General features: G+C 34.5%; 1 protein-coding gene across 2 annotated transcripts in view; it reads right to left on the reverse strand.

The window, feature by feature from the left end:
- Nucleotides 1–7636: 7636 nt before the first annotated feature.
- The window catches only part of Dus1 (Dihydrouridine synthase 1), a 230224-nt gene continuing 211633 nt past the window's right edge, over nt 7637–26227 (reverse strand). The window contains exons 4-10 of one of the 2 annotated variants that reach the window (XM_069833200.1): nt 23695–23854; nt 19040–19235; nt 16788–17036; nt 14583–14725; nt 13457–13614; nt 10015–10188; nt 7637–8351 (exon numbers count right to left, since the gene is read on the reverse strand). In XM_069833200.1, the coding sequence (XP_069689301.1) occupies nt 8043–8351; nt 10015–10188; nt 13457–13614; nt 14583–14725; nt 16788–17036; nt 19040–19235; nt 23695–23854 (1389 nt within the window). In that variant the 3' untranslated portion in view covers nt 7637–8042. The remainder of the gene's footprint in view (nt 8352–10014; nt 10189–13456; nt 13615–14582; nt 14726–16787; nt 17037–19039; nt 19236–23694; nt 23855–26227) is intronic. The other variant, XM_069833290.1, reaches the window with a different exon arrangement.

Genomic DNA, 26227 nt, shown 5'->3' on the forward strand with positions numbered 1-26227 from the left:
AGAGTTTCATAATATGACTTCTAAGCACACTGAATGCCATATGGCTACTGGAGGTCGATTGCACGAGAGAAACGGTTATGCAGGTGCCAGAAACCATGCAGGGTTCTGGGACCATTGATAATAATGGCTATGTATATGTGGGTATCAAATAGGCCGTTTTCGTTGTTGTTGAGTTCCTGTTTCTATTGTGTGTTGTATATGGCTTGTGTTGATGTAACTGATTATAGATTTCTTTTATTAATGTTTATGATATTGGTGATTGAGACAGTGATGAATCATGGCATGTAAATTTCCAATCCCGCAAATACAACACTTATCATCATTAAAATGTAGTACTATGTATTAAATCTTCGCAAAAGAAATAATAGATATACAGTAGAACTTGGTTATAGCGACCTCGTTTTTTGCGACACCTCGCCTATAACGTCAAATATTCTGTGGTCCCAACTAATTCCCCATAAGATATATGCTTCCCTACCTTGCTTAATACGACAAACACATATGCGTCTACCTCCCATATAACGCCATTTTCAACCTCAGTTTGGAATAAGATTTTCTAAGAACCAAAGTATTTTAAGAAATATTTTGTTGAAATCTGACCCTGACAAATCCTTTACAGTCCCCTTCAGTCATAGACCTCTGGAATGCAGATGGATTCCCCACCCCATTGTAACCTGCCCGAATTCATGCGGTATTAGATCAGTTTCGACAGGAAGTTTTCACTAAGTGCACGCATTTTAACACAGTATGGTCACTAAAAGAAGTGAGTGACACTTTAGAAGTCATTAGAATTATGAACATTTCTATGAAGCTAGGGAAGGGAGCAGTGAAATTGGAACTGAAATTATGAACATAAAACGTAATTTAGCCCTAGAAAGTGTGTATTGGGCAAGTAGAAGACAACAGAGTAAAATGACTGATTACTTCACTTCTAAGTAAAGTAGTTTGGTGAGTACTGAACGAACTGTTTTAATACAGAATACTGTATTTATAATTGTAGGCCTACGTGTATTTTATTATGTTCATTGTAGGCTTAAAAGTAAATACATAAATCTAAAATAAGTCTAATTAAATTTGTTATTTTTCATTTTCCACCTCACTAGATTGACAATGTGAATCTCGATTACTACGACACTCGTTTATAACAACATAATGTTTAAGGTTCCTTGGATGTCGTTATAACCAAGCTCTACTGTACTTCATTATGGTAATGGTTAAATAATTATTCACTTTTAGTCTTCACAAGTTCAAGATCAAACGTAGGCCCATATAATAACACAAAAATATGTTCAAATAAACATACCGGTAGTGTATAAATAAATACTTGTCCAAATTAGGATTAATCAAAATGACCAAATCGTTTTCATTTGTTATTATGCACATTTCCGAAGTTTGCTCTTACAAAATTTATAGGAAAGGTTATTTATGCCAGACTGTCTACTGTTTAAAAATATGGTATGAATTTCTTTTTATATAAATTTAGTTTGGCATACTGATAAAAACTTTTCCATTCAAACATAACCTAACATAGCTATTATTTATAGTAGGCCTATATGTTTTTGAGAGCCTAGTTAGTAAACTTACATATTTGAATGAGTAACTTTATAATTTGTAAGTCCTCTGAAATTAAATATCGTTGATTAATAATTGACTTCCTTCCTCCTTTCCCTATACACATAATGTAATTCATAAACATTGTATTAACACGTTATGTAGCCTACACATTTTTATTTGTGAATATTTTCAATACCAATACACTTCAAATATTTCACAGAGTATAAGACTTTACAGACTTGAATTATGAGTGGTCCCACTTTCTATTCTTCTTATTTTCTTATTCAACAAATGCTATAAATATCAAGATACCAAGCATATAAATGTCATAACCATATCACAGTCTAGTATATACAGTCGCGAAGTTCAATACGTAGTAAATATGCAAACATTAGGTAGTTGCTCACCACTAGGATCGCTAATATCGCCTCATTACAGGCAATGCAAAATAGAACCGTCACAGTCTATTGTTTCTAGCACCCTCAAAACTGAAGCTTCGTGACTGTATCTAGTAGACTGTGACCATATTCTGCATGAATGCAGCACCAGAACATATAAAACGTACATAACCTAACATAGTACCAAACATTTTATCACATTTAAAATGTTACACTGGTATGTTAGAATAATTGTTAATTCTTAAAAGATATTTACTGCTTGTACACTGAAAACATGCTTCCTGCTTCTTTTTTCGTAAACAAGTTGCTGGCAGAAATGAGGACTGCTATTTGTGGTGGAGTTTTAAACATTTATATAACAACGTTTCAATTATCTTATTTATAACTTGTACGTTTAAATACTACATTAATGACTACTAACCCTTAATAAGAGATCAAATAAGCTCTCATCTCATGAGTTAAGTAAATGTAGGAGCAGGGCCACTCATAAACCTTCCTCGACAAGGTTCCTAAAACTAAAATAAGGCATTGTCTTTCATAAGTCAGAATGTTATGACAATAATTTATATAACTTAAACTGATTTATCACAGCAGTATCTCACTAAATTTTGTTCATATTAATTATTTTAATAACGAAGAAATGTTTCTCTTATGTAGCATAATATGTTAAATTTCCAACCATACAGTGTTGTTATAGTAATATGCATTACAAGAGCGGTATGTTGAAGTTTTCATGTTCGAGGAAAAGTTTGAAAAAGCGAAACGTAGTTGACTTTTTTAATTTCCGAGAATTGAAAGAAAACATACCGCTCGTGTATCGTACATTATTTTGTGCGAAGATCGTTTATTACATACCTGAAAGAGGAATTTCTAATTAGTTGCAATGAAATCTCCATCTTGGTTTCTGTTCAATAACGGCAAATTTGCAAAACAAAAATATCTATCTTCAACATTGTTGCTTTAAAATGTTTTCTGTGTTTACTATACTCCAGCAGGCCGTGATATACGTCTGTCTTTTTTTTTCCCCCAGTCTATGATGAGTCTGGAATCTTGTTGATTTTTCACAGCTTCCTTAATGTTACTTGCATCGCAAATGCAGTAACTTTAGTGGAGTTGTAGAGTTTACTTAATTTTTGCAAATATTTAAAAACAATAATTAACAGTGCAATTTAGGTGAAATTGCAGTGGTAAGTTTCCAATTTATAATTATTACTATATTGAACGTCTCTAAAAATAATATGTTAAAAGCAACGAGTTAGATACTATAGAGAGGACAAAGACCTCAGAAAGTTGAAGACAATTGAACATTGATCCGCCATGTTTCGGTTAGTCAAAACAAAGGGGCGTGGCTCGGATGTTGTAGGAAATGACTGTGATGAAGTTAGTATTATTGTGAATTGAGTTATATATTAAGACTATGTTAATAAGTAAAAAGTAAAATACACACAAAACTTTACGTTTTATAACAGCTGTAGGCCTATGTTTTATTAGTTTCACTAAATATAGCCCAGATATTAAATGACAAGCTATACTCGATGCAACCAAAGCAAAGCACCTAAAGACGGATGAATTTAATCGGCAGAAGAAAAATAAATAATTTTTTGACTTCGTCACAAATTTAATTACCTTACAGCTAGTCTAACCTAATATGAAATCATGTAATTCAGTGCTCACCAGGTGATTTCAAGAGAGACGACGTATGTAACTAATAGGAGTAAAATATAGGAAAGGTAGTGGCGAAAATTTAAAAAAATATCCAGTAATTAACTTATTGAGAAAAATTCATTTGAAATTGGAATTAACACAGAGAACTTTTGAAAACTGAAATTATTAAAACTACAAATAATCTCTTAGCATGCAACATAATAATTAAAGAATGACACTAATAGAAAGTTACTCATGATCATAACTCACCACATTTATTGAAACGATAAGATACTTACGATTAACATTGTTATCAGAAACAAAAGGAGCCACAGCTAGGTACACTTCTTTTCGCGTGATGGAGACATCATGTAGTCTAATATAGTTTGAAACAAATATTGTCGCGTGATGGAGACATCGTGTAGTCTAATATAATTTGAAACGAGCATTGATCTCACACGTGTCTCGCAACTAAGCAGAGGCTTTTCCAGAATAAAACTGTTCTTACATTATTTTGAACAATAATGACAAATTGTGTGTGATGCAAGTGCTAACTTTCCTCTTTGGTAACAAAAAAGAGCCCTAACGCATTAATAAAAAGAAAATTGGTGTAGGCCCTATAAACACAATAAACACTAAACTCTTCATGGTACAAACTTATTAATACAGATATTTCGCTTATGCTCAGTCCGTCTTATCTTATAATTCTCTGCGGCAATAGTACCTGTATTGAGAGGGTTTAATTATCCAGCAACGAATATTATGATTTACGGTACATTTCATTTAAATCCGAGGGAATGAGACATTTTTGGAAATTTTAAAGTCTTAATTATTACTTTTTCATTTATAAATCAGCTTTTTACAAAACCTATAGCGAAACGTTTAAATTATCTGAAAAATATAATACATGTACCAACTCGTTACAGTGTACCTTTGATAAGCACTCCTTGCGGAGGCTGGCGGTACTATAGACGCCATGTTTTTTAGGGAACGATCCATAGTACTGTTGGCCTCCGCAGGGAGCGCTTATCAGAGATCTTTAGCCTCTCTATAGTATCTAACTCGTTGGTTAAAAGCCTAAAGCAGTAAAATCAATATGTCACTTAAGCAGTAAGAAGAAGGAAATTGTTATGTGTGTTAGGTTGGGAGTACTGAATGTGGAATTTTAGACTTTCCGCAGATTGGTTTTGTGCGGAAACCAAGCAAATACGCACGATCTCGCACAAAAATAATCACACTGTTATTTTCCCTGAACCAAAATTCAGAATAAATCAAAGATGAAGATAGCATTGAAACTTCCTGCTGATTTAATTTTCTTTAAAATTATTAATATTTTCATAAAATCCTACGAGAAACAAAATTTAAATAATTCTTCTGGCTTATAAAAGGCAATGAGATTGTGAGATAGAATATATGTCAAAAGGTTACAATCTAAAAGCTCGTATTTTTTTTTCAATAACTCATTGTATAACTTCATTTTTTTACTTATCCATTAAGCTAAATATTTTAACCTACAATTAACATGAAAGAATGCTATCATTCTATCATATATGGTCTTTTGTATATTATTTGTAACATGACTAATGCATTAATTCACCTTGTCATTAATACCCAAAATTATTTTGAATATAAACTACCATCTGATATTAAAAACTTAATTGTAACAATAATATTAACAATCAGAATTTTAAAGAGATCTACAGACTGGATATCCCCAAAAACTCTCATAAGAGGGAATGCGCAAATTCTTAAGTAAGAGGAAAGAAAAATAATAAAGGAAGAAAAGACAAAAGAACGAAGAAAGGGACAAAAGAGATTGGCTGGGAAGTACCAACTGAAGATAAAAAGCATAAGAAGAATATTATATATAAAAATGTCTTTGTTATCATTTGATTGAAACCTCATAACACATATTCCCTCACAGCATCAACTTGTAACAAGATGTATGACACATCTTGTGGCAATTATAATTAATATTGCAGGATAAAACAAGAATCACATTTAATCATTATACAGAAATATTAATATCTAAATCTTGAGGCACAGATTCATGCTATAATAACTGCAGCAGAGGTACTTTAAGAAATCAAGATTTTAGTGATTCATTACTATTATACATACGAGTTTTATAAAAGTTAGAAATATCACAATACATTGATTTGTTGCTCTGAACAATTCCACAACAAATAAATACACAAAATAATGAATTTTTAGTTCTGTGGTTGCCGATAAGACTTTCATCATACTCCTGAATTAAGTACAGTTAAAAGCACCACATACCCTCAGTTTGTACAGCCTGTTCTAGGGACATGTTCTTGAGAAGAAAATAAGCCATAATTATATCACCACTTATACATACTTGGACCATAAAAAGGATTTATATTATTCTGTAAAATTAAGAATGCAGCCATTTTACAATTAATTCAATGGACGTCAGGTCGAGTGAATGAAAAAGGACAGACTAACAAAAAAATTTAACATAGCCAACATACCAAAAAGGAAAAAGAAGTTGAAGACTATGCAAGAACAATGAAATAAGATCATAATGGAAAACATGATCCGAGACTTGAAAGAATTATTATTATTACTGTGAAACCCTGATAATACATGCTATCCCACATTATACACTCTTTTCGTCTGATCCCTTGACATCCCTATATAAAACCATGTAAAATCCACTGCTTAATATGCTCATCATACACTCTTTCAAGTGCTGGAAATTCTAAAATATCTTATTTTAAAGGATACTGGATTTCTACATTTACCGCTTTTTTTTTCCATGGCGCTACAGCCCATGAAGGGCCAAGATCAACCAGCCGGCTGCTGGCCTCACGTCCACATGCCGAAGCAGAGGTGGACGGTCATCCAACCAGAATGGAGGTATCGCGTGGTTAGAACGATGATCCCCCACAGTTGTTTTCACTGGTTTGCGAAACCAGATTTTCGCTACCTATCGTAGCTCCCCAAGTGCATCATGATGCTGGGTGGGCACTGGTCCCATACACTGGCCGAAATTTCATGAGAAAATTTCTTCCCCCATGAGGACTCGAACCAGCATGCATTCTGTAACGCGAGTCTCAGGCAGGATGCCTTAGACCACGACGCCATGGGCATGACCTACATTTACCACTAACACCCGCATATTCAAGGATTTGTAGGAGTCTCTGTTTGGTGAATACAATAGAATGGAATGTGACCCTTGAGTACCTGCAAGACTGCTGCATTCAGAGCTTGTCCTTCTTGCTGGCAGTTTTCAATCGCATTGTCAGTGAAGACTTGACTGGTGCATTGTGTACAAGTGTAAAGTGACTCGTTAGTGCCAACATGAAAGCTTATTGATACCTGAGAAATTACACAATCTCTTTAAACATGATGAAAACACCATTATGAATCAGAAACAGTTGGTGGTATCATTAGGAATCTGTTCTTCAACACTTAGAAGAACAGTGAAAAATCGGGAACCTTTTATTCTGCATAATTACAGTATTTAATCTTTAAATTTCTTCAACAATGCTTATGCCGATTCATATTTTTGTGTTAAAATTTAAAAACAAAGCAGCACTATAGGTGATATCTCTATCTCTGCTTCAGTAAAGTCTCATTTCACAAATCTATGGATCAACAACTGGCTCTCTTCTCACAAAGGAAAAATTTTACAGTACATATAAAAGAAACCAAATGACCTGAAAATGTACAAAAACTTGCCCAGACATGTTCAAAAATTTTTAACAAAAGCCAGAATAGGTCACATTGTCACTCAATTGTACCTACACCGATTTCACATTTCTGATAATCCTACTTGTCTGTGGTGTAATAATCATGATGAAGATCTGGAACACATTCTTCTATACTGTCCATCCTAAACTACAAAAGAAGTAAATTAAAATCATCAGTACCAGTTGCAGAAGACACAGCCCTGCAGTATATATTGACTACACCCCACCTCTGGCTACTAGCAACAGGCATCTATAATGAACACCGATCAAAATACCCCTCATTTCTCGTGAAAAAAAAAAAAAACAACTGAATAGACTACAGTGCACTATAGTGGCCTTTATGTTTTCAGCAAACAGCTGGATACATAACTTATGGATTTATAAAACGAGAGCATTAACGCCTGCTCCATTTTGGTTGGACAACAGGGATCCACAAGTAAAAATATGGAGCCATTCTTTCTTAGGGAACCTACCATGATTAGTTTCCAATGCTAGCAACTTTAGAACATCATTTAGAGTGTTATTTTTTGTGGTATCTTCAACCAGGTCCAGATAATAAATACCCTATTAAACATATAGATTTTCTTAAAATTCCTCTGCATATGTTATTGTAGCAGAATTCCTTCAACACGGGAACATATGCATGAACACCTATACACACAATCTGAAGCTGTGTCTTTATATACAAATTCAGTCAGTAATATATAATCTATTCACTTAAATTTGTTCTCTAACTATTCTCATATTGTGCTAAGTGATTTACGTTTTCTACATCATCTCGATGTTCCGTCGAATTTGTAAGAGAGTTATTGGTCCTATTGTTGGTAGACTCTGATTTCACGTCACATTCTGACTGGCAGCACTGCTCTTTCCTGTTCCCCTGATCACGACACTCTCTCTGACTCTCCAGAGCTGCGTATTCCCGCGCCTTCTCACGACGAGTCTTGACCAGGATTCTGTGTCCCGCGCAGTCCTTGTTCTCCAGGTAACATTTGGTCCTACAGCAGGCTTTGCATAGCCGGAAATCACATTTTGAACCCTGTGAAAATACAGAAGGCTTTGAAAACAGGTGCGGTGGTAGATCTATTTTAAGTGTTGGCTGGTTGCTTTCTAATCAGTCATCTTTATTAGTTCACAACCAACATAGATGAAAAGGACTCTGTGTTTTAGTACAGGGTCTGGCAGAAGAACAGGAAATTTTAAGGAATGTGTATCTCTTACAGCACAGTTAAACTGCACACATTGTTGCCAATACATAATGTGACTAGAATTTCTGAAGCTCAAAACACTACAGTTTCGCAGAAAACTCACTAGTCACACAACATTCAGTACAGGGTAAAGAAATTTAATTATTTAATTTTAAAATAATGTGAACATAATGTAGGCATTAACTGTTTATCATTATACAGTAAAATCCCTCGTAACCGGCACCGGCAATACCAAAACAATGGCACTTTTGGCTGGGCAAAAAAAAAAAAAGTTTAAAACTGCCACACTGCCATAGTCTGGGCCGTCAATTTTGCCACATTAGGAAGTTCGCACAACTTTCATTTTCAGTGAATAATCGAACTTAAAATTTGAGTTGTGTGATGTTTTTAATAAAGAAAATCCACACAGCTTTTATGTTTAGTTACTTATGTTCGTGGCAGCAGTGTTGCCACATTAGGAAGTTCGCACAAACTTTCATTTTCAATTAATATTCGAACGTAAAATTTGTGTATTATTTGTGTTGTGTGGTGTGTTTTAATAAAGAAAATCCACACAGTTTTCATATTTAGTTACTTATGTTCGTGCTGGCAGTGTTGCCAAATTAGGAAGTTCGCACGAACTTTCATTTTCAATGAATATTCGAACCTAGAATTAGTGTATTATTTGTGTTGTGTTTTAACAAGGAAAATCCACACATTTCTTAAGTTTATTCAGTTATGAGCAAGTGATAGAGAAATAAGTTTGACATGACTGCAATTCCAACATTTGGTGTCACAAAATACTAACTTTTTTTTTTTGTATACACCAGTATTTATTCAATTATCAATTATCCGGCAAAATGTCATATTCGGAACTAGCCTGGTCCCTTTGATGCCAGTTAAGAGGGGATTCTACTGTATATATATACAGGATGTTCTGAAAAAAGTTCCAACATTTAGAGAGGAGATAGTATGCAACAAAACAACAAATAAAAGTCCTATAAACATGGGTCCTAAATTTAATATCTTCTGAGAAAGGAGTAAATGTTTATCATCACTGTAAGAGTAGCATATCTTCTGCTGTGAGCTCTTTGGCAAGAAACAATTGAGGAAACAGAATGCAGCCATTTGTCATTGTGTATTACACAGCATACTATTGTTTGTATTAAGAGGACACTTAAGTAGATGATAGTATGTTAGAGTTCGTAATCGTACTATTGTACGTAAACTGATTCTACACTGCAGTAATTATTACTGTACCAGTCAGGTTAGTTTCATATCTGTTGAATCGGACCATGTTTTAAGTAACATGGGTCATAAAATTAATATCTTCTGAGAAATGAGCAAATCACTATAAAAGCAGCATATCTTCTACTGTAAGCAAGATACAACTATCGTTTTTTTTGTTTCTAATACTGGGAAGGATACATACACCGATGATTTTCATAAAATTCCGACTTCTTTTAGCACAGTCAGTCAGTATGCTTCCAAAATAGAGAAATGCAAGATACTTACAACAGGATTGGGGCAGTCTACACATTTATCTACTCCCCGTCGTCCATGGAAATTTTTGTTTGGGTTGCGCTGTAATTTCCTGAGCTTCTTCATCTTCCTCTTGGACATGTTCTTACTGTCTGTAGACTCCACACTCCCTTCGCGTGGTCTTTTCATGGCTGTGCTATCTTGATTCTGGAAAATATATTGCATTCTTCTATTAGTATTTCAGATATTCAGTCGAATACTTCCAAAAAATAAAAAGTCTGTAATATGACTGCAAAATTCTTATGGAAGACAGGTTCCTGCAAGGAAACATAATAATTATATAATATTGTCTTCCTCTGAATGGCGGGACGCAATTAAGATGAATGCTAACGTAGCACCAGTGAGAAGTCTTCATGGGAGATCCTTGGACAGTTTCCGTTGCAGATACTGCAACGAGATTGAAATCTTAGCACACGTCCTAGGATCCTGTCAGCATGGAGAACTCCTGAGAAATTCACGCCATCATAACATCCGAAAACTAATAGCACAAGCCCTTAGAAACAAATCCTTCGAGGTCCATGAAGAGGTGCACTGTGTTGCATCTGAAGGCGGCGGAATTAGAAGAGCGGACATCGTGGCTCTAGACAAGACTAATAGTAAAGGCTTTATACTGGACCCAACTGTTAGATTTGAGATGAGCCAGGCCCAACCATCCGAGGTCAACAAAGAGAAACAACAAATTTATGAGCCTACTATTCCGTATTTTCGAGAAAAATATCAGATGGAAGGCACCTGGGAAGTACATGGTTTAATGATCAGAGCGAGGGGCACCATCCCACGATCAACTGTAAACACTATCAAAACATTTGGAATCCATGATATCATTCCAAAAATAATTACTTCTAGCATTTAAGGGTCTGTGGCAATTCTGAAAAATCATTTATACGGACTATCATAATTCCCCCCCCCCCCCTTTCTATCTGTTAATGTGTGATTGTTACAATATATGTACAAATTTATTATTTCTTAAATTTAAGCTCCTAGTTCACATTTAAATTTGACTCATCTATTTTTACTGTAATCATTATTATTCTTATATGTATGTTATTCTGTGTTTTTGGCAGACTATTTCTTGGAAATAAATTATATATAGCCCAGCCTTAACTTATAACTTTTTCTCAGTTTCGACTTGGAATATGTCATAATTTTTAGTCTTTTGTAGCACTTTTTCTTCACCACCACCATCGATGTAGTCATTTTTATTGTAAATGTAATTATCATTATAATTAACATCATCATCAACAGTATCAACAGAAAACTGCACCAGTTCCCTGTTACCTGATGTTTTCATCAACCTTCCCTTCTATTATCTCTGCACAGAGTTCACTATCTCTTCTTTTCTCTTTTCCTATAATGTAGATCTAGTTACCTTCTTTTCTTACTTTCCCTACACCTTCCATCAGCCGTGGGACTGATGCCGGATGGTCTATCGGCGAGTCTTCAGCCTCACTTCATTTCACCCCTTTGGACTGATTACCTGGTTGGGTTTTTTCCGAGATTTTCCCCAACCATAAGGCAAATGCCAGGTAATCTTTTGGCGAATTCTCGGGCCTCACCTCATCTCATTATATCTCGCCAAAATATTGTAAAAAATTGTAGAAAATTGCAAAATTGTAAAATATTGTAAAAATTTGTAAAAACTGTAATTGTAATTATAATCTTGTAAAATTTTGACTTTTTCCACATCTTAAGGTACGGTCACACATCGCTACTTTTCCAGCACTGCAGTACAAAAAACTGCGCAACTCTCGTACTGCAACGTGTGAACAACGGTGCAACCCGAAAAGTAGCGGCTGCCGAACCTGCTGCCCGCTACTTTTCCATGCTGCGCGCAACTTAAAAGTAGCGACGTGTGAACAGGGTTCTCAGGGTTGCAGCCGCATTTTTTATATTGGTTTTGTTGAAACTTTTGCTGCGGTTGCAACCAGTGTTGCCACCCAAATGTGCCAATGATACTTTTATTGTTTGGATATATTTTAATGTTAGATGTGATGAAAATAAATTATTTGTAACAGTTATTAAATACACGACGCAGTCTGAGCATATTTGCTGACAATATAATTAATTTTTTTTTTTAATTTTCCGTACCGTAGTTTCAAACAGGAGTGTTGCCAACATTGATTATGTGAATATGCTGTTGGTTATCATTTAAGTATATAGGCGTTTTTAAAAGCTTTATGGTAAAAATAATGCCAATTTCTGAATACTAGTTAGGACAAAAAAGCAAATAATAGATAAGTAAGCTTTCGCATGAGTTTCTTAATAATGCAAACATAACCTCAAAATGTATATTGAGAAGTCAACACGGAGATGGAAACCTGCAGGATGACTGCGGCTGCAAAAGTAGCGCCTTGTGTGTGAACAGACTCGCAACCTCCAGTTGCAACTTTTGCAGCACTCGGGTTGCGCAGCACGAAAAGTAGCATCCAGCACGCTACTTTTGGCTTACGTGTGAACACGACATGCAACTTTTGCAGTTGCAGTACAAAAGTTGCTACTTTTGCTGCGCAACTTTTGTACTGCAACTGCAAAAGTTGCATGTCGTGTTCACACGTAAGCCAAAAGTAGCGACGTGTGACCGTACCTTTACACACTTATTGCTAATGTAAGATCTATGGAATACAATAAATGAAATGAAAATGATGTTGCAGTTTCCTTACTACAAAAATAAAGTATGTGAGTGATAGTTCATACTGTTGTTCTTGACAAATGAATTAGCCTATTATTTAAACAAATCAATGAAGTAAGAATGTAACAGAAGCTATGTTCAAACATTTTAAAGTAGTATATGATAAACACGACATCAAATTGAGTACAAAAATAATGCTTACTTAATTAGCAGAGGTCTTAATAAAGATCCTTCCATCCTTTTATTGTCTCTAGCTATTTCATTCACTTCGTTCCATTCTATTTCAATATATTCTTATGCTTTCACAAGCCAATTTTGGTCTTCCTCTGCATTATTGCTTTTCAGGCCACTTTTGGGCATTTGTCATTTCCCATTCTTTCGAGACAACCAAACCATCTTCACTGATTAGATTCAATCCGACTTAAAGAGGTGCAATTTCTAAGCCCACTCTTATTTTTTTTAACTTTCAACTCTAAGTTCTTCCTTGTATGTTCTTAACCTCATTTCTGTCGCCTGTAGGTTGCTAAAATTCGTATAGGTTAGAGGATAGCTTTCTCATCATCCATGTGTCAATATTGGAATTGTATACAATTTAGCATCCTATGATATTTCATTTCTGCTTATAAACAAAATCAATACACAATACAGAATTATGGATGGAATTAATATCTCTTGAGAGCTGGGATTTTAATATGAGAAGGAATTCTATCATCTTGGCATTTCTGGCAGAAGTAAGTTAGATGGCTGGGTTGTTAATCACCCAAAATGAGTTCTTAGGCACCTCACCTCTTTCTCTGCTTCCCCTGATACTGATTCCTCCTCAAACTGGTTCACATCAGCGTTTCTGTTTTGTTTCTCCACTAATTTCTTTAAATGCTCTTCCGGTGTAATTCGCACATATGGTTGGCAAATCCAAGGAGGATGAATTAGGTTATATCCAATTCCTGAAATCAGAAGAAAAAAAAAAGATTTCTGAAGTACAAATACAAACAAGACAATTGAAGTGACTTACCTATGATAACTTAAAACTGATTTAATTTTTGGAATAATACAGTGCACATTTGTACAGGTTCATTTACCATTTTTTGTCCTTGCAAAAAGTAAATGGAAAGGTAAAGAGTGAATGCTTACTGTAACTGGTAAGTCATGGATATTGGTAATCTGCGTTTTGGTTATCAATATTGCGGTACTATGAATCGATTTTCCAAGGCTCCTGATATTGATGCAAGTTCATTGAAAATAAAACAGACAGTAGTGACATTTTGGCTGCTGAAAAGTAGGAATTGTATTGTATTATATTGTATTGTATTTATTTACATTCCATGGTATTTGTACATCACTTCACAGCCAGAATACAGAACATGTTAAAAAAAATTTAATAGTACTACAAAGTCTTAATTCATAGTCTTGACAGCAACTACAACACTAGTGGTTCTGCTGGGAGCCTCAGTTCGGCACCCCGGCATTACAGGGGTATTTTTTAAATGGAGACTAAATTTAGGGGTGGTTTTCTGCAAGTTAAACGTCATCATCTGGAGTATGAAGAATTCTATCATTAAAATCTACACTCCATATCAATGACTACAAGACGCAATAAACGGAACATGAATTATTATATTCAGTTATCTTGTAAAATGCCAATATATGTATAATTCATTGTAAATAGTTATTATTCTTAGTCATTTTGTCATTCTTTGTAATCTTTATTTTTAGTTATTATGTATAGTTCTAATATACTGTTACTAATTTATAATTTTAAGATTTTATTCACGGTAAAATAGGATTCCTACTCACGACCTTTTCCATATCTCAAAACTACAATATTGATGTAACATCTATGGGAATTCAATAAATTAAATGAAAAAAAAAAAAACTGGCTTTGTTTCATAATGAAACATGTGCAAATACATACCTGTTTCTTTTGTCCACGTCTTGGTTCCTTCGTGATAGGGCAAATATCGATCCCGTAGTTGCTGTACTGTACTCCGGAAGTCAGAGAGATCAGATCCAGTGGCCAGTTCAGCTCGCAATTCAAAGTTCTCAGGAAGACACAGGCTGCAGAAAAAGAACAGTCAATTAAAAGGTATTGGTAGAGTTCATTCGTCTGTTTAGGTAAAGTGCAGATGCGTTCATTTGTCATCCCTCTAATTATTCATCTCATGTGTTTTTGACAGTAATTTATTAATTACAAAGTTATTTGAAACTGCTTTAATTTACTGTTACAGTTGTGATTATGTAAAGGCAATGATTTTCTGGAATATCACTTAACAAAGACGTTAAAATTCGGACTTACTGAATAGGACACCTAAAAATGAAGAAAAAGGAAACATATTGGTACACTGGGCTACAAAAAAAAAATGCCGATACGAAATTATATCGTTTTCTGAGGACTTTAGCAAACATGGGGAGTTGGAAAACTATTTTCCTGAGATCAGTTTTTAAAAACATGTAAATATGACTTTTATGTTATTATTTAATATGAATTGATTTCAAATTATTCATATACTTTTATTTTACAATAAGAATACTACACGAAAATACTGAAATTTTAGTTTATTTGGTATTCCACAGCCTTCCTTATTATCCATATGTGCTGTAATTGTTACAATCGATGTATACAGCCAGTTACGTTTCATATTGTATTAACAAAAAATGTATCAATTTTTTATAAATATAAATATAAAATTTTATTATAAATACAGATACAGAACTGAAAATTGAATGTAACTGAAACATGTAACTACATATTTCTCCTTTGCATGGAAAATTTTATTAATAATACCTAGAGCTCCTATATTTGGGCATTAACGATATCACTTGTTCAATAATAGAATTTTCGCAACAACTGGATAATACGCACGGGAGAGCAATGTCGATAGTCGATGTTACTCACTGGCCACTAGTCACCGGGCCGTACCGAGCTGTGTCAAACAGAAGACAATCGAAATGGTGGTAGTAAAATTCGCGACTATATACTTAAATAAATCACTCCATTAGTCAAGTGCAAGGTTTATGCAGTACAACGATGTTCTGAATGCACTAAAAGAAAATGCATATGTAGTAAGATAACAACGAAATAAAGGAAAAAAGAGGTGTGTTTCACGGAATATCATTCGAATAACGGAAGGTAAATTTCCGGTTAATGTTTGCTAAAGCGTTAAGTACGTAATTATGACCACGTTCAAGTTTTATTTGTGGCCTAGAGAAAATACCTAGCCTTTTACGAAAAAAAAAACTTTTAGGGGCCATGAAATTATTCAACGCTTTAATTATATTATCGTTTATAAATATTACGAAACAAAAACTGTCATAAAGGCCATGACTGACTAGAAACATCGATACCGAAGAGATAAACCCATTTGGCCGTGATGAAACAAAAGAAAATGCGAGAGAGATTTTAGTTCGAGATAAAATGGACACACAATTTTGATGACCATACTGTTAGTAATTGGGGATCGCTTGTAAGATCTGTCTTAATCTTCTATGTAGAAATGTCGTCCAAACAAATTGGTGGCCCAGGAAAAATCATTGAAATAAATGAGAGTAACAGTGGTGCTATCTCTCAGTAATGTTCAGAACAAAGGTTTTGTTTTAGTTGGTTATTTAACGATGCTGTATCAACTACTGGGTTATTTAGCGTCGATGAGATTGGTGATAGCGAGATGATATTTGGCGAGATGAGGCCGAGGACTCGCCATAGATTACCTTGCATTCACATTACGGTTGGGGAAAACCTCGGAAAAAACCCAACCAGGTAATCAGCCCAAGCGGGGATCGAACCCGCGCCCGAACGCAACTTCAGACCGGCATGCAAGTGCCTTAACCGACTGAGCCACGCTGGTGGCTTTCAGAACAAAGGAAGTAGAGAAAAAAAAGAAATAAATTTCTCCTTCTAACGATACCACAGTTCAAAGTCATGTTCTTATGTTGGCAACATTGTATATTTAGTTAAATTTGGTCGTAACAATAACGGCATGGTTCAAATCTACCGTGCTAATTCTCCAGTTTAGCGGAATTTTCTATGCATATATTTGGTACTTCGTATTGAATTCCTTCTGGGTGGCCATCATAAATGTTATAAAGAAGAATACTTAAATATCACACAGGAATGCCATACCAGTGTTGAAACAGTTTAAAAAGATGCCCTCGGACAAAGGATGTAGGACACGGATATTTCTCAGCCAGTTCCAAGTATTCCAGCGCCATCTCCCAGGCTGGAGGGTTGTGTCCCTCGAACAGCGAGGGGTTGTACAGGTTCCCCTCTGCTGACATGACTCCCTGAACTCCAGTCTCAGCCAGACATCGCTTCACATCCTCCAGGCACTGGATGTTACCATTTGCTATCACTGGGATGCTCACACTTTCCCTGTTAAGAAGACATAAATGTTGAATTTTTCTGCAGAGGCACGTCATTATCTTGCAACTAATATCAAATACCTTACTATAATAATACCGGACAGCTGTATACTAGCAGCATTGACGTGAGTGCGAAATATCGCGGACCTGACATCTAGCAGAGCGGTGTGGAATTACGTCCACAAATACAAATGAAGAGTCCACTGCAAGAATAATGGATGTCACTTTCTTGTCGAAAATGAACCAAGACTGTCAATGCATAGCTTAAGACATATAGAATGTACATAGAGAGTTATATGGCATTAACACTGATAGTCATTGTCCAGTAATGATCGGAAAATCACAGTTAAACTTTGAGCGCTAAGCATTTCAAACTTTCAATTGCTTCTCCTGCAAAATGTATTCCAAATGACATCCATTATTCTTGCAGTGGACTCTTCAAATATTAACATAGCGGGAATCAGACTATTGTTTAAAAAGTGAGGTACTTTTTTTTTATTTCAGTAGGTTATTTTACGACGTTTTATCAACATCTTACGATACTCAAACTCAAATTCAAATATTACACGTAACACAAATAAGTAACAAATGTAACAATCATATCTACATTTTAGCCCTTATTTTTCTGAAGCTACATTTATAGCAAATACCTTATTATAATAATATCAGACAGCTATATACTAACAGCATTGACGTGAGAGCGAAATATCGTGGACCTGACATCTAGGGGAGCGGTGTGGAATTACGTCCACAAATACAAAATTATTAACTTAGCGAGAATTGGGCTATTGTTTAAAACGTAAGGTACTTTTTTTTTATTTTAGTAGGTTATTTTACGACGCTTTATCAAATCTTAGGTTATTTAGCGTCTGAATAAGATGAAGGTGATAATGCCGGTGAAATGAGTCCGGGGTCCAGCACCGATAGTTAGCGAGCATTTGCTCGTAATGGGTTGAGGGAAAACCCCGAAATGTCACTTATGAGGTTGCAACCTGTCTTCAGATTGTTGACTTTTATAAACAGAAGAAATTGTTTTATATATTGAACTGTACTACGTAGTATATTCTTTGAGAGAGGTAAGAGGCCCATTTGCTGGATACTTTCCTGGTAGAAGAGTTCTCCCTTACCACACAATCAGCCTATGTTACTGTCTGGTTGTAGAAGGTAGTTTGTTCGAATACCTAGGAATACCTACTGAATTGTCTCTGTGGATACCAGTATCGTATCTCTGTGGATACCAGTATCGTATTTTAATTTTAAAATGTTTTGCACAATCTTAATAATATGGTTTAAAAGTGTTATTTATTATTGCCTTCGCGAAAAATTAATGTAATCTGTAATGTGAAAAAAAAACTTAAAAGAAAATACGCAATAATTGTAATATTTTTATAAACACCAGATTTATCTATACCTAACCTCAACCTGATAAAAAATGTTGTCAAAAGTATTATGTATTGTATATTGTAATGATAAGTTGGCCACAAATCAAGGCCTACTAATTTAATACATGTGGCCAATCACTTAAGATACGAGCACATACGAGTTTGAATCGTTTATACATGCATTTCTATTGGCAATGTTACAGTCTTACAGTATGTGTATTTTGAAATTAACACAGTAGGCTATGTACTGTATATACAGTACACATAACTATCCTTAATAATTTTATGCGTTTCTTACTATCTTACTTATTTAATGAAATCACTAAGAAAGGAAATATTAATAGATATGTTATATTATAAAAATAATTCACAACATTCAACGCAACTTTCACAAAAATACGTATGTAATCCATCTACACCTGTTTAATTTGATACTTTGGCTACAAAAGACTTAAATGACAACTCTTTTATTACTATTAGATTTGTCGTCGTCTCAATAGCCAATGCACGTTTTGCAAATTAATTCATGGATATTAAGTTCAACTGTAACCTGACTGAAATCTTTGTAGCAGAATGGTTAAAAATATTCCATGCATGACTATAACTGACTATAGTAACATTTCTTCACTACCTAACAGCTTTGATATGTTCCCAACTTGCAAGGCCTGTCAGTGGTCCCTTTTGCTCTTTGGTTCTCCCATGGACTGTCAGCATCTGACAACCTGCTGCTTCTAGCATTCGGGCATATTCCACAGTCCGCCCAATATCTTCATACACACGTATTTTACAGGTGACTGGAATGGATAATGCCCGATGCAATGTGCTCACTGCAACAAACAGAAAATATAACGTAATATTAAAAAATAAATACATGAATATTATAAGAGAATGTAGCTATTGTAATGCTGCAGTATGCAAGCAGAGTACATGCATGTCATTGCTGGTGAAAAAGAACGTGTGACGGAATGTGAAACGATAAACAATTTTGTGCGAGATCGTGCGTATTTGCTTGTTTTCCGCACAGAACCAATACGCGGTAAGTGTGAAATACCACATTCAGTATTCCCAACGTAACACACATAACAATTTCCCTCTTCTTACCGCTTAAACGCGACATTAATTTTACTGCTTTAGGCTTTTAACATATTATTTTTAGAGACGTTTAACATAGTAATAATTATAAATTGGAAACTTACCACTGCAATTTCACCTAAATTGCAATGTTAATTATTGTTTTTAAATATTTGCAAAAATTAAGTAAAGTCTACTACTCCACGAAACTTACAGCATTCCTGATACAAGTAACATTAAGGAAGCCGTGAAAAAATCAACAAGATTCCAGATGCCGATGTTATTACTGCAATATGTTATATAAATAATATTGTTAAAATATTAAAATGAAAAATAAATCATTACATAACCTTACAGTTTGTTTTAAGTTCGCATTTATAGACTGGGGGGGGGGGGGGAAGACAGACGTATATCACGGCCTGCTGGAGTATAGTAAACACAGAAAACATTTTATAGCAACAATGTTGAAGAAAGATATTTTGGTTTTCCGAAGTTGCCGTCATTAAACAGAAACCAAGATGGAGATTTCATTGCAGCTAATTAGAAATTCCTCTTTCAGGTATGTAATAAACTATCTTCGCACAAAATAATGTACGATACACGAGCGGTATGTTTTCTTTCAATTCTCGGAAATTAAAAAAGCTAAACTACATTTCGCTTTTTCAAACTTTTCCTCGAACATGAAAACTTCAACATACCGCTCTTGTAACGCATATTACTATTCCGTTTTTTTAAATAACATTTTATTAACAATAAGTTACTTACATTTGTAATGTATGTGACAGGCTGTGGTGCAAACAAGGCCTAAAACCTGTGGATAGGGTTGCCAGATTTGTTTTAGGAAAAAATTGAAGATTTTCACAAAAATAAGGGAGATGTAAACAACTTTCCAGGGATTGGCCGTATCCCAAAGCTAAAGTCTATACTATACACTATTAAGGCCGTGTCCCAAAGCTACACTTACATTTGAAATGAACTAGCAGCCCTCTTAAAAGTGGCTCTAAGACTTTGTATAACATTTAGGATGTTTCTGCTGTATTTTTTTTTTTTAAATAATGTTTTGTACTGCACACAACCTTTATATAAATTATTTTGTGCGAGATCGTGCGTATTTGCTTGTTTTCCGCACAGAACCAATACGCGGTAAGTGTGAAATACCACATTCAGTATTCCCAACGTAACACACATAACAATTTCCCTCTTCTTACCGGTTAAGCGCGACATTCATTTTACTACTTTAGGCTTTTAACATATTATTTTTAGATACGTTTAACACAGTAATAATTATAAATTGGAAACTTACCACTGCAATTTCACCTAAATTGCAATGTTAATTATTGTTTTTAAATATCTGCAAAAATTAAGCAAAGTCTACTACTCCACGAAACTTATTGCATTCCTGATACAAGTAACATTAAGGAAGCCGTGAAAAAATCAACGAGATTCCAGATGCCGATGTTATTACTGGAATATGTTATATAAATAATATTGTTAAAATATTAAAATGAAAAATAAATCATTACATAACCTTACTGTTTGTTTTAAGTTCGCATTTATAGACTGGGGGGAAAAAAGACAGACGTATTCACGGCCTGCTGGAGTATAGTAAACACAGAAAACATTTTATAACAACAATAAACAAGAAAGATATTTTGGCTTTCCGAAGTTGTCGTCATTAAACAGAAACCAACATGGAGATTTCATTGCAAGTAATTAGAAATTCGTCTTTCAGGTATGTAATAAACGATCTTCGCACCAAATAATGTACGATACACGAGCGGTATGTTTGTTTTCAAGTTCTCGGAAATTAAAAAAGCTAAACTACGTTTCGCTTTTTCAATCTTTTCCTCGAACATGAAAACGTCAACATACCGCTCTTGTAACGTATATTACTATTCCGTAGTTTTAAATAGTGTGTTTGAAAATCTGTTCTACAATGGACCTTGTCGCGACGTATATTAATTATCTTGAACTCATAGATCATTCTCCTCTCTTCCACCAAAAGTATGCACGAGCCAACTCTCTGCTCTTCTATAAAGTTATCAACCCTATATTGCGTTTTCCTTTATTAGATATAAAAGGAGCAAGTGGTGTTAAGCCAAGCTACCCACTTGAAAGCAAACTGGGACCTAGCTTTTGTTAAAGGGGCTAGTTTAGCTAAAATTAGACTCTGTGTTAAATGACTCGTGCTAAGATATGGCGAACCAAACCTTGTGTTAACTCAAGCAGAGAAAACGATCTCCTCCAATAACATGGCTGCTATATTAAGACCTAAATCAGTACTTAAGACAATAATAGTATTAGTAGAGTTTCAGAACGGAATATTTCCTGGGAGACAAAAATTTGTCTGTATTTCAGGCGAAAATGCCCTAGATTTTCCAAACAGTTATATTTTATATTTTATGAAGTCTGAATTATTACAGTAAACAAGCAAACATCGTAAATAGATATAACAAACATCGTTATTTCATTTCTGTGTGCGAACTATGAACTATTTTGGGAACTAGTTCCAAAGTAACAAAGAGAGGGACACTAATAAAATTGTTTATGCTCGACCATGCCGAAATGTAGTAATTATACACCTGGTAGCAGTCCTTTAATGCATGTCATTAAAGTACATCTACTCATTAAAGTACAGGTGTTCCACCAATCAGAAAACACCATATGAAAGCGCAAGTATCGATTTCACCAATTGCACAATAAATAACCTACATTTGAAATAAAGTCAGTTCTGTTACTATAATAATTAGCGTTAATTGTAAATAATATTCAAATAAATTCAATTTGTCATCTCGTTTTTCAATGTATAATCCAATTTCAAGGTTATATCAAGATTAATGTTTCTTTTACTCTCTAGATTATATCAAGGTCGTCGACATCTGTTTCTCGGAAAAAATCAATACTTTCGCGTCTGCGCACATCCCACAATTTACGAGGTAGGCTATTGCACAAAGTCAGTTCCGCTCCTCACTTAGATAACAATAACATGAATACTTATGAATAATTTCAAGTTAGAAATATGGTCGAGCATAAAAAGTCGTATGAAACTTGACTATAATGGTAATTAAGACGCTCGTATGAAAATTATGAAACTCGCTTGCGCTCGTTTCATAAATATCCTTGCGTCTTAATTACTACCATTATAGGCTCGTTGCATAATGTACTATTAAAGAGCTAAAATGTGAAGTGAAATATAAATTGTATTTTTGTTGCCATTAAAAAAATAAAAAATGAGATTCATTTTCTTTATTAATAGCTTCACCAGACAAGATTTCAAGTATATTGCCTAGAAGAACACGATATCCCTAAATTTTTATAACCAGTGTATATTAGGCTAAGTGTGGAGTAAATACATTACAACAGAATCGAGGAAAAGGTTGAAAAAGAAACAAGACACAGTCGAGTTTTTTTTTTCTTTCCGAGATTCTGTTATGCACTTGAGAAATGAGTACTATACTATTTTTTTTGCACAAGAATCGTGGTTTAAATTTAAATAGGTACATTTTGTAAATGGTTTTTAATTTTACATATTGCATGGTGTCAAAAGTGTATATTACTTATTATTATTTAATTTAGTATTCTTTAATATTATCCTCTCTCTCTCTCTCTTTCTTTCTTTCTCTCTCTCTCTTTCTCTCAGTTTAACCTCTCCCTTGTAGGTTCATTTACACGACCCACGCCACCCGGGCCTTACAGGGCCGCGACCTGTCGGGAGAGGTATTAAGCTATGGATCACATACATACTTTTTTGACCACACAAGGACATGGAGGGCCTCCCCGGATGAGGGATCGGCTCTATGCCAGGGCCACCTCCGATACAACACAAACATTTAAGACATTACACAGCATTCACTCACACATATGAAAGGATTAAGGGAAGGATCGCCGTCCATGGCCGGACTTTCAAGAGGTACAATCCCGGCATTTGCCTTGAAATAACTGAGGAAACCATGAAAAACCTCAGTTAGGATTGCCGGCCCCTGGGATCGAACCCCGGACCTCCCGAATGCGAGGCCAGCCCTCTACGACGCCGCTAGCCCGCTCGGTCATTTAGTATTATTATTATTATTATTATTATTATTATTACATTCACTTTTTTTATAGTGTACTGTACACTTCAAAGGCATAAACATCTGTGCGTTCTGAATTCATTGCAGTTCTTAAGTGCATTACAAAAGTACCCTGGAAACTCATAAAACTTCATTCCGAACTTACCCATTTCTGTTAACAGAGGCCAGTCATCTTGAAGAAATGCCCCATAATGTCCCCTGCGCGCAATTGCTTGTGGACAGCCCAAATTGATGTCGATCGCATCACAATGTGGCTCGGCTAGGAGAGCTGCTTCTAACAAGACTTGCGAGTCGTTGGCACAGAACTGAAACCACGCAGCAAAACAACACAACTTTGTTTAACATAAATTGACAAATTTACATGCAAAGCGTAAGATGTACAGTATGTACCTTTTAGGAATACAATGAAACGAGTTATTTAGCCTACGTTACATGTGCGGAAAGTGAGGTTTTACGTACGTAAGGTGATGATAATACAGTAAAATACCAGTATAACGAAATACAGTGAAATGCCAGTATAACGAACTCGAAGGGATACTGTAATTATTTTCGTTATAGTGAAATTTGTTAAACCGAAAATTGATCAAATTTTGCCTACACATTGTGTATCATATTATGGAATAACAGATAATGAACAGTAGTGGCAAAAAAAAAAAACCAGACCGACACTTGTAGCTGATTTCAGAGCCTTGTTCACTCCAGAGCACGATAGACTGGTAACTAAGACTTTCGTGGTTCGAATCCTGCCTGGGAAGGAAACTTTTTTTATTCCTTATTCAAATTTATTCCAAATACTTTTAGATTACTGGTAAAATTTATGTTCTGGGAATAATAAGTTAATTAAGTAGTAAAATATCGCTGCAATCGAGAAGTTTTTTTTTTTAATTTTTCCAAATGTTTTCAAAATTCTCAAACTATTTTAAAAAATTTAAAACTTTCCAAACTCTTCCAACTTTTATAAAAGTATTCCAGCTGTTTTCAAGCTTTCCAAACTGTTACAAAACTTTTTCAATCACTTTAAAACTTTCGAAACTTCAAATTTTCCAACTGTTTTCAAACGTTTCCAACTGTTTTCATATTTCTCAAACTGTGTTCAAACTTTTCCAACTGTTTTCAAACTTACCCAATGTTCAAGCTATTTGCAAAGTTCCCCAATATTTGCAAATTTTCTAAGTGTTTCAAACTTTTCCCAACTGTTTTTAGACTTTTTCAACTGTTTTCAAACGTTTCCAACTGTTTTCATACTTTCCAAACTGTGTTCAAACTTTTCCAACTGTTTTCAAACTTTTCCAACTGTTTTAAAACTTTCACAACCGTTTTCAAAATTTTCAAACTATTTTCAAAGTTTGCCCAACTTTTTGCAAATTTTCTAACTGTTTTCAAACTTTTCCTCACTGTTTTCAGTATTTTCCAACTGTTTTCAAATTTTTCAAACTATTTTCAAAGTTTCCCCAACTTTTTGCAAATTTTTTAACTGTTTTCAAACTTTTCCCAACTGTTTTCAGTCTTTTCCAACTGTTTTCAAATTTTTGAAACTATTTTCAAAGTTTCCCCAACTTTTTGCAAATTTTTTAACTGTTTTCAAACTTTTCCCAACTGTTTTCAGTCTTTTCCAACTGTTTTCAAATTTTTCAAACTATTTTCAAAGTTTGCCCAACTTTTTGCAAATTTTCTAACTGTTTTCAAACTTTTCCCAACTGTTTTCAGTCTTTTCCAACAGTTTTCAAATTTTTCAAACTATTTTCAAAGTTTGCCCAACTTTTTGCAAATTTTCTAACTGTTTTCAAACTTTTCCCAACTGTTTTCAGTCTTCTCCAACTGTTTTCAAATTTTTCAAACTATTTTCAAAGTTTCCCCAACTTTTTGCAAATTTTCTAACTGTTTTCAAACTTTTCCCAACTGTTTTCAGTCTTTTCCAACTGTTTTCAAACTGTTTGTTTGGGAAGCTATGTTGTGAAACTAGTGGACTGTGATTGGTAGGAGGAAAATCAATGGAGGAACAAGGGAACAGCTGCATGAAAAAGCTAACACCAGTGTTGTCAAACCTTAGGGATTTATCCTTAGTTATAGGGAATTCGAGTGCCATCTGGGAATATAGGGATAATTCATTTTTAATTCACTGTTTCTAGGGATTGCTTGATTTTCCCCTTAAAACTAGGTCCTTTCTTCCACTTCATCTTTTATTTATGTATTTATTTTTTATACTTTAACATTAGGTTAAATATTTTCTTATTATTATATTTCCTAACAAGAATAAAAATGCGACTTTATATTTTTATCATATTCCTCATTGATATTGTAGAATAAGAATTGTCAACAGAGAATATGTGACGGTTCTTGCCCCGTTCCTTTACTCGCAGCTTTTTCTCGTAGGAAGATGATTGCATAGGGCAGTTGTAGGCCTATAAGCGTATTTGTAAGTGGGAACGTCCCCTTTCTCTACTGAACTTCCTCATGGGAAAATTGTATTGGATGGACTGAGTTCATACATTCAGGCGAAACGGATTGAGATTACGGTGAAGTGATTTTGTAATTTTTGTCATTTCTTTTAAAAACTATTCGCTCTTTTCTGTTTATTACTTGTCCATAAACAGTTCCGTACCTTTAATTTAATAGCATTTAAGTTTTTTTTTTTTTTAATTTGACATTTTTATGTAAATATAAAGGCATTTTGCTTG

Source organism: Periplaneta americana, chromosome 1 (assembly GCF_040183065.1).
Source record: "Periplaneta americana isolate PAMFEO1 chromosome 1, P.americana_PAMFEO1_priV1, whole genome shotgun sequence".
NCBI classification, from domain to species: Eukaryota; Metazoa; Arthropoda; class Insecta; order Blattodea; family Blattidae; genus Periplaneta; species Periplaneta americana.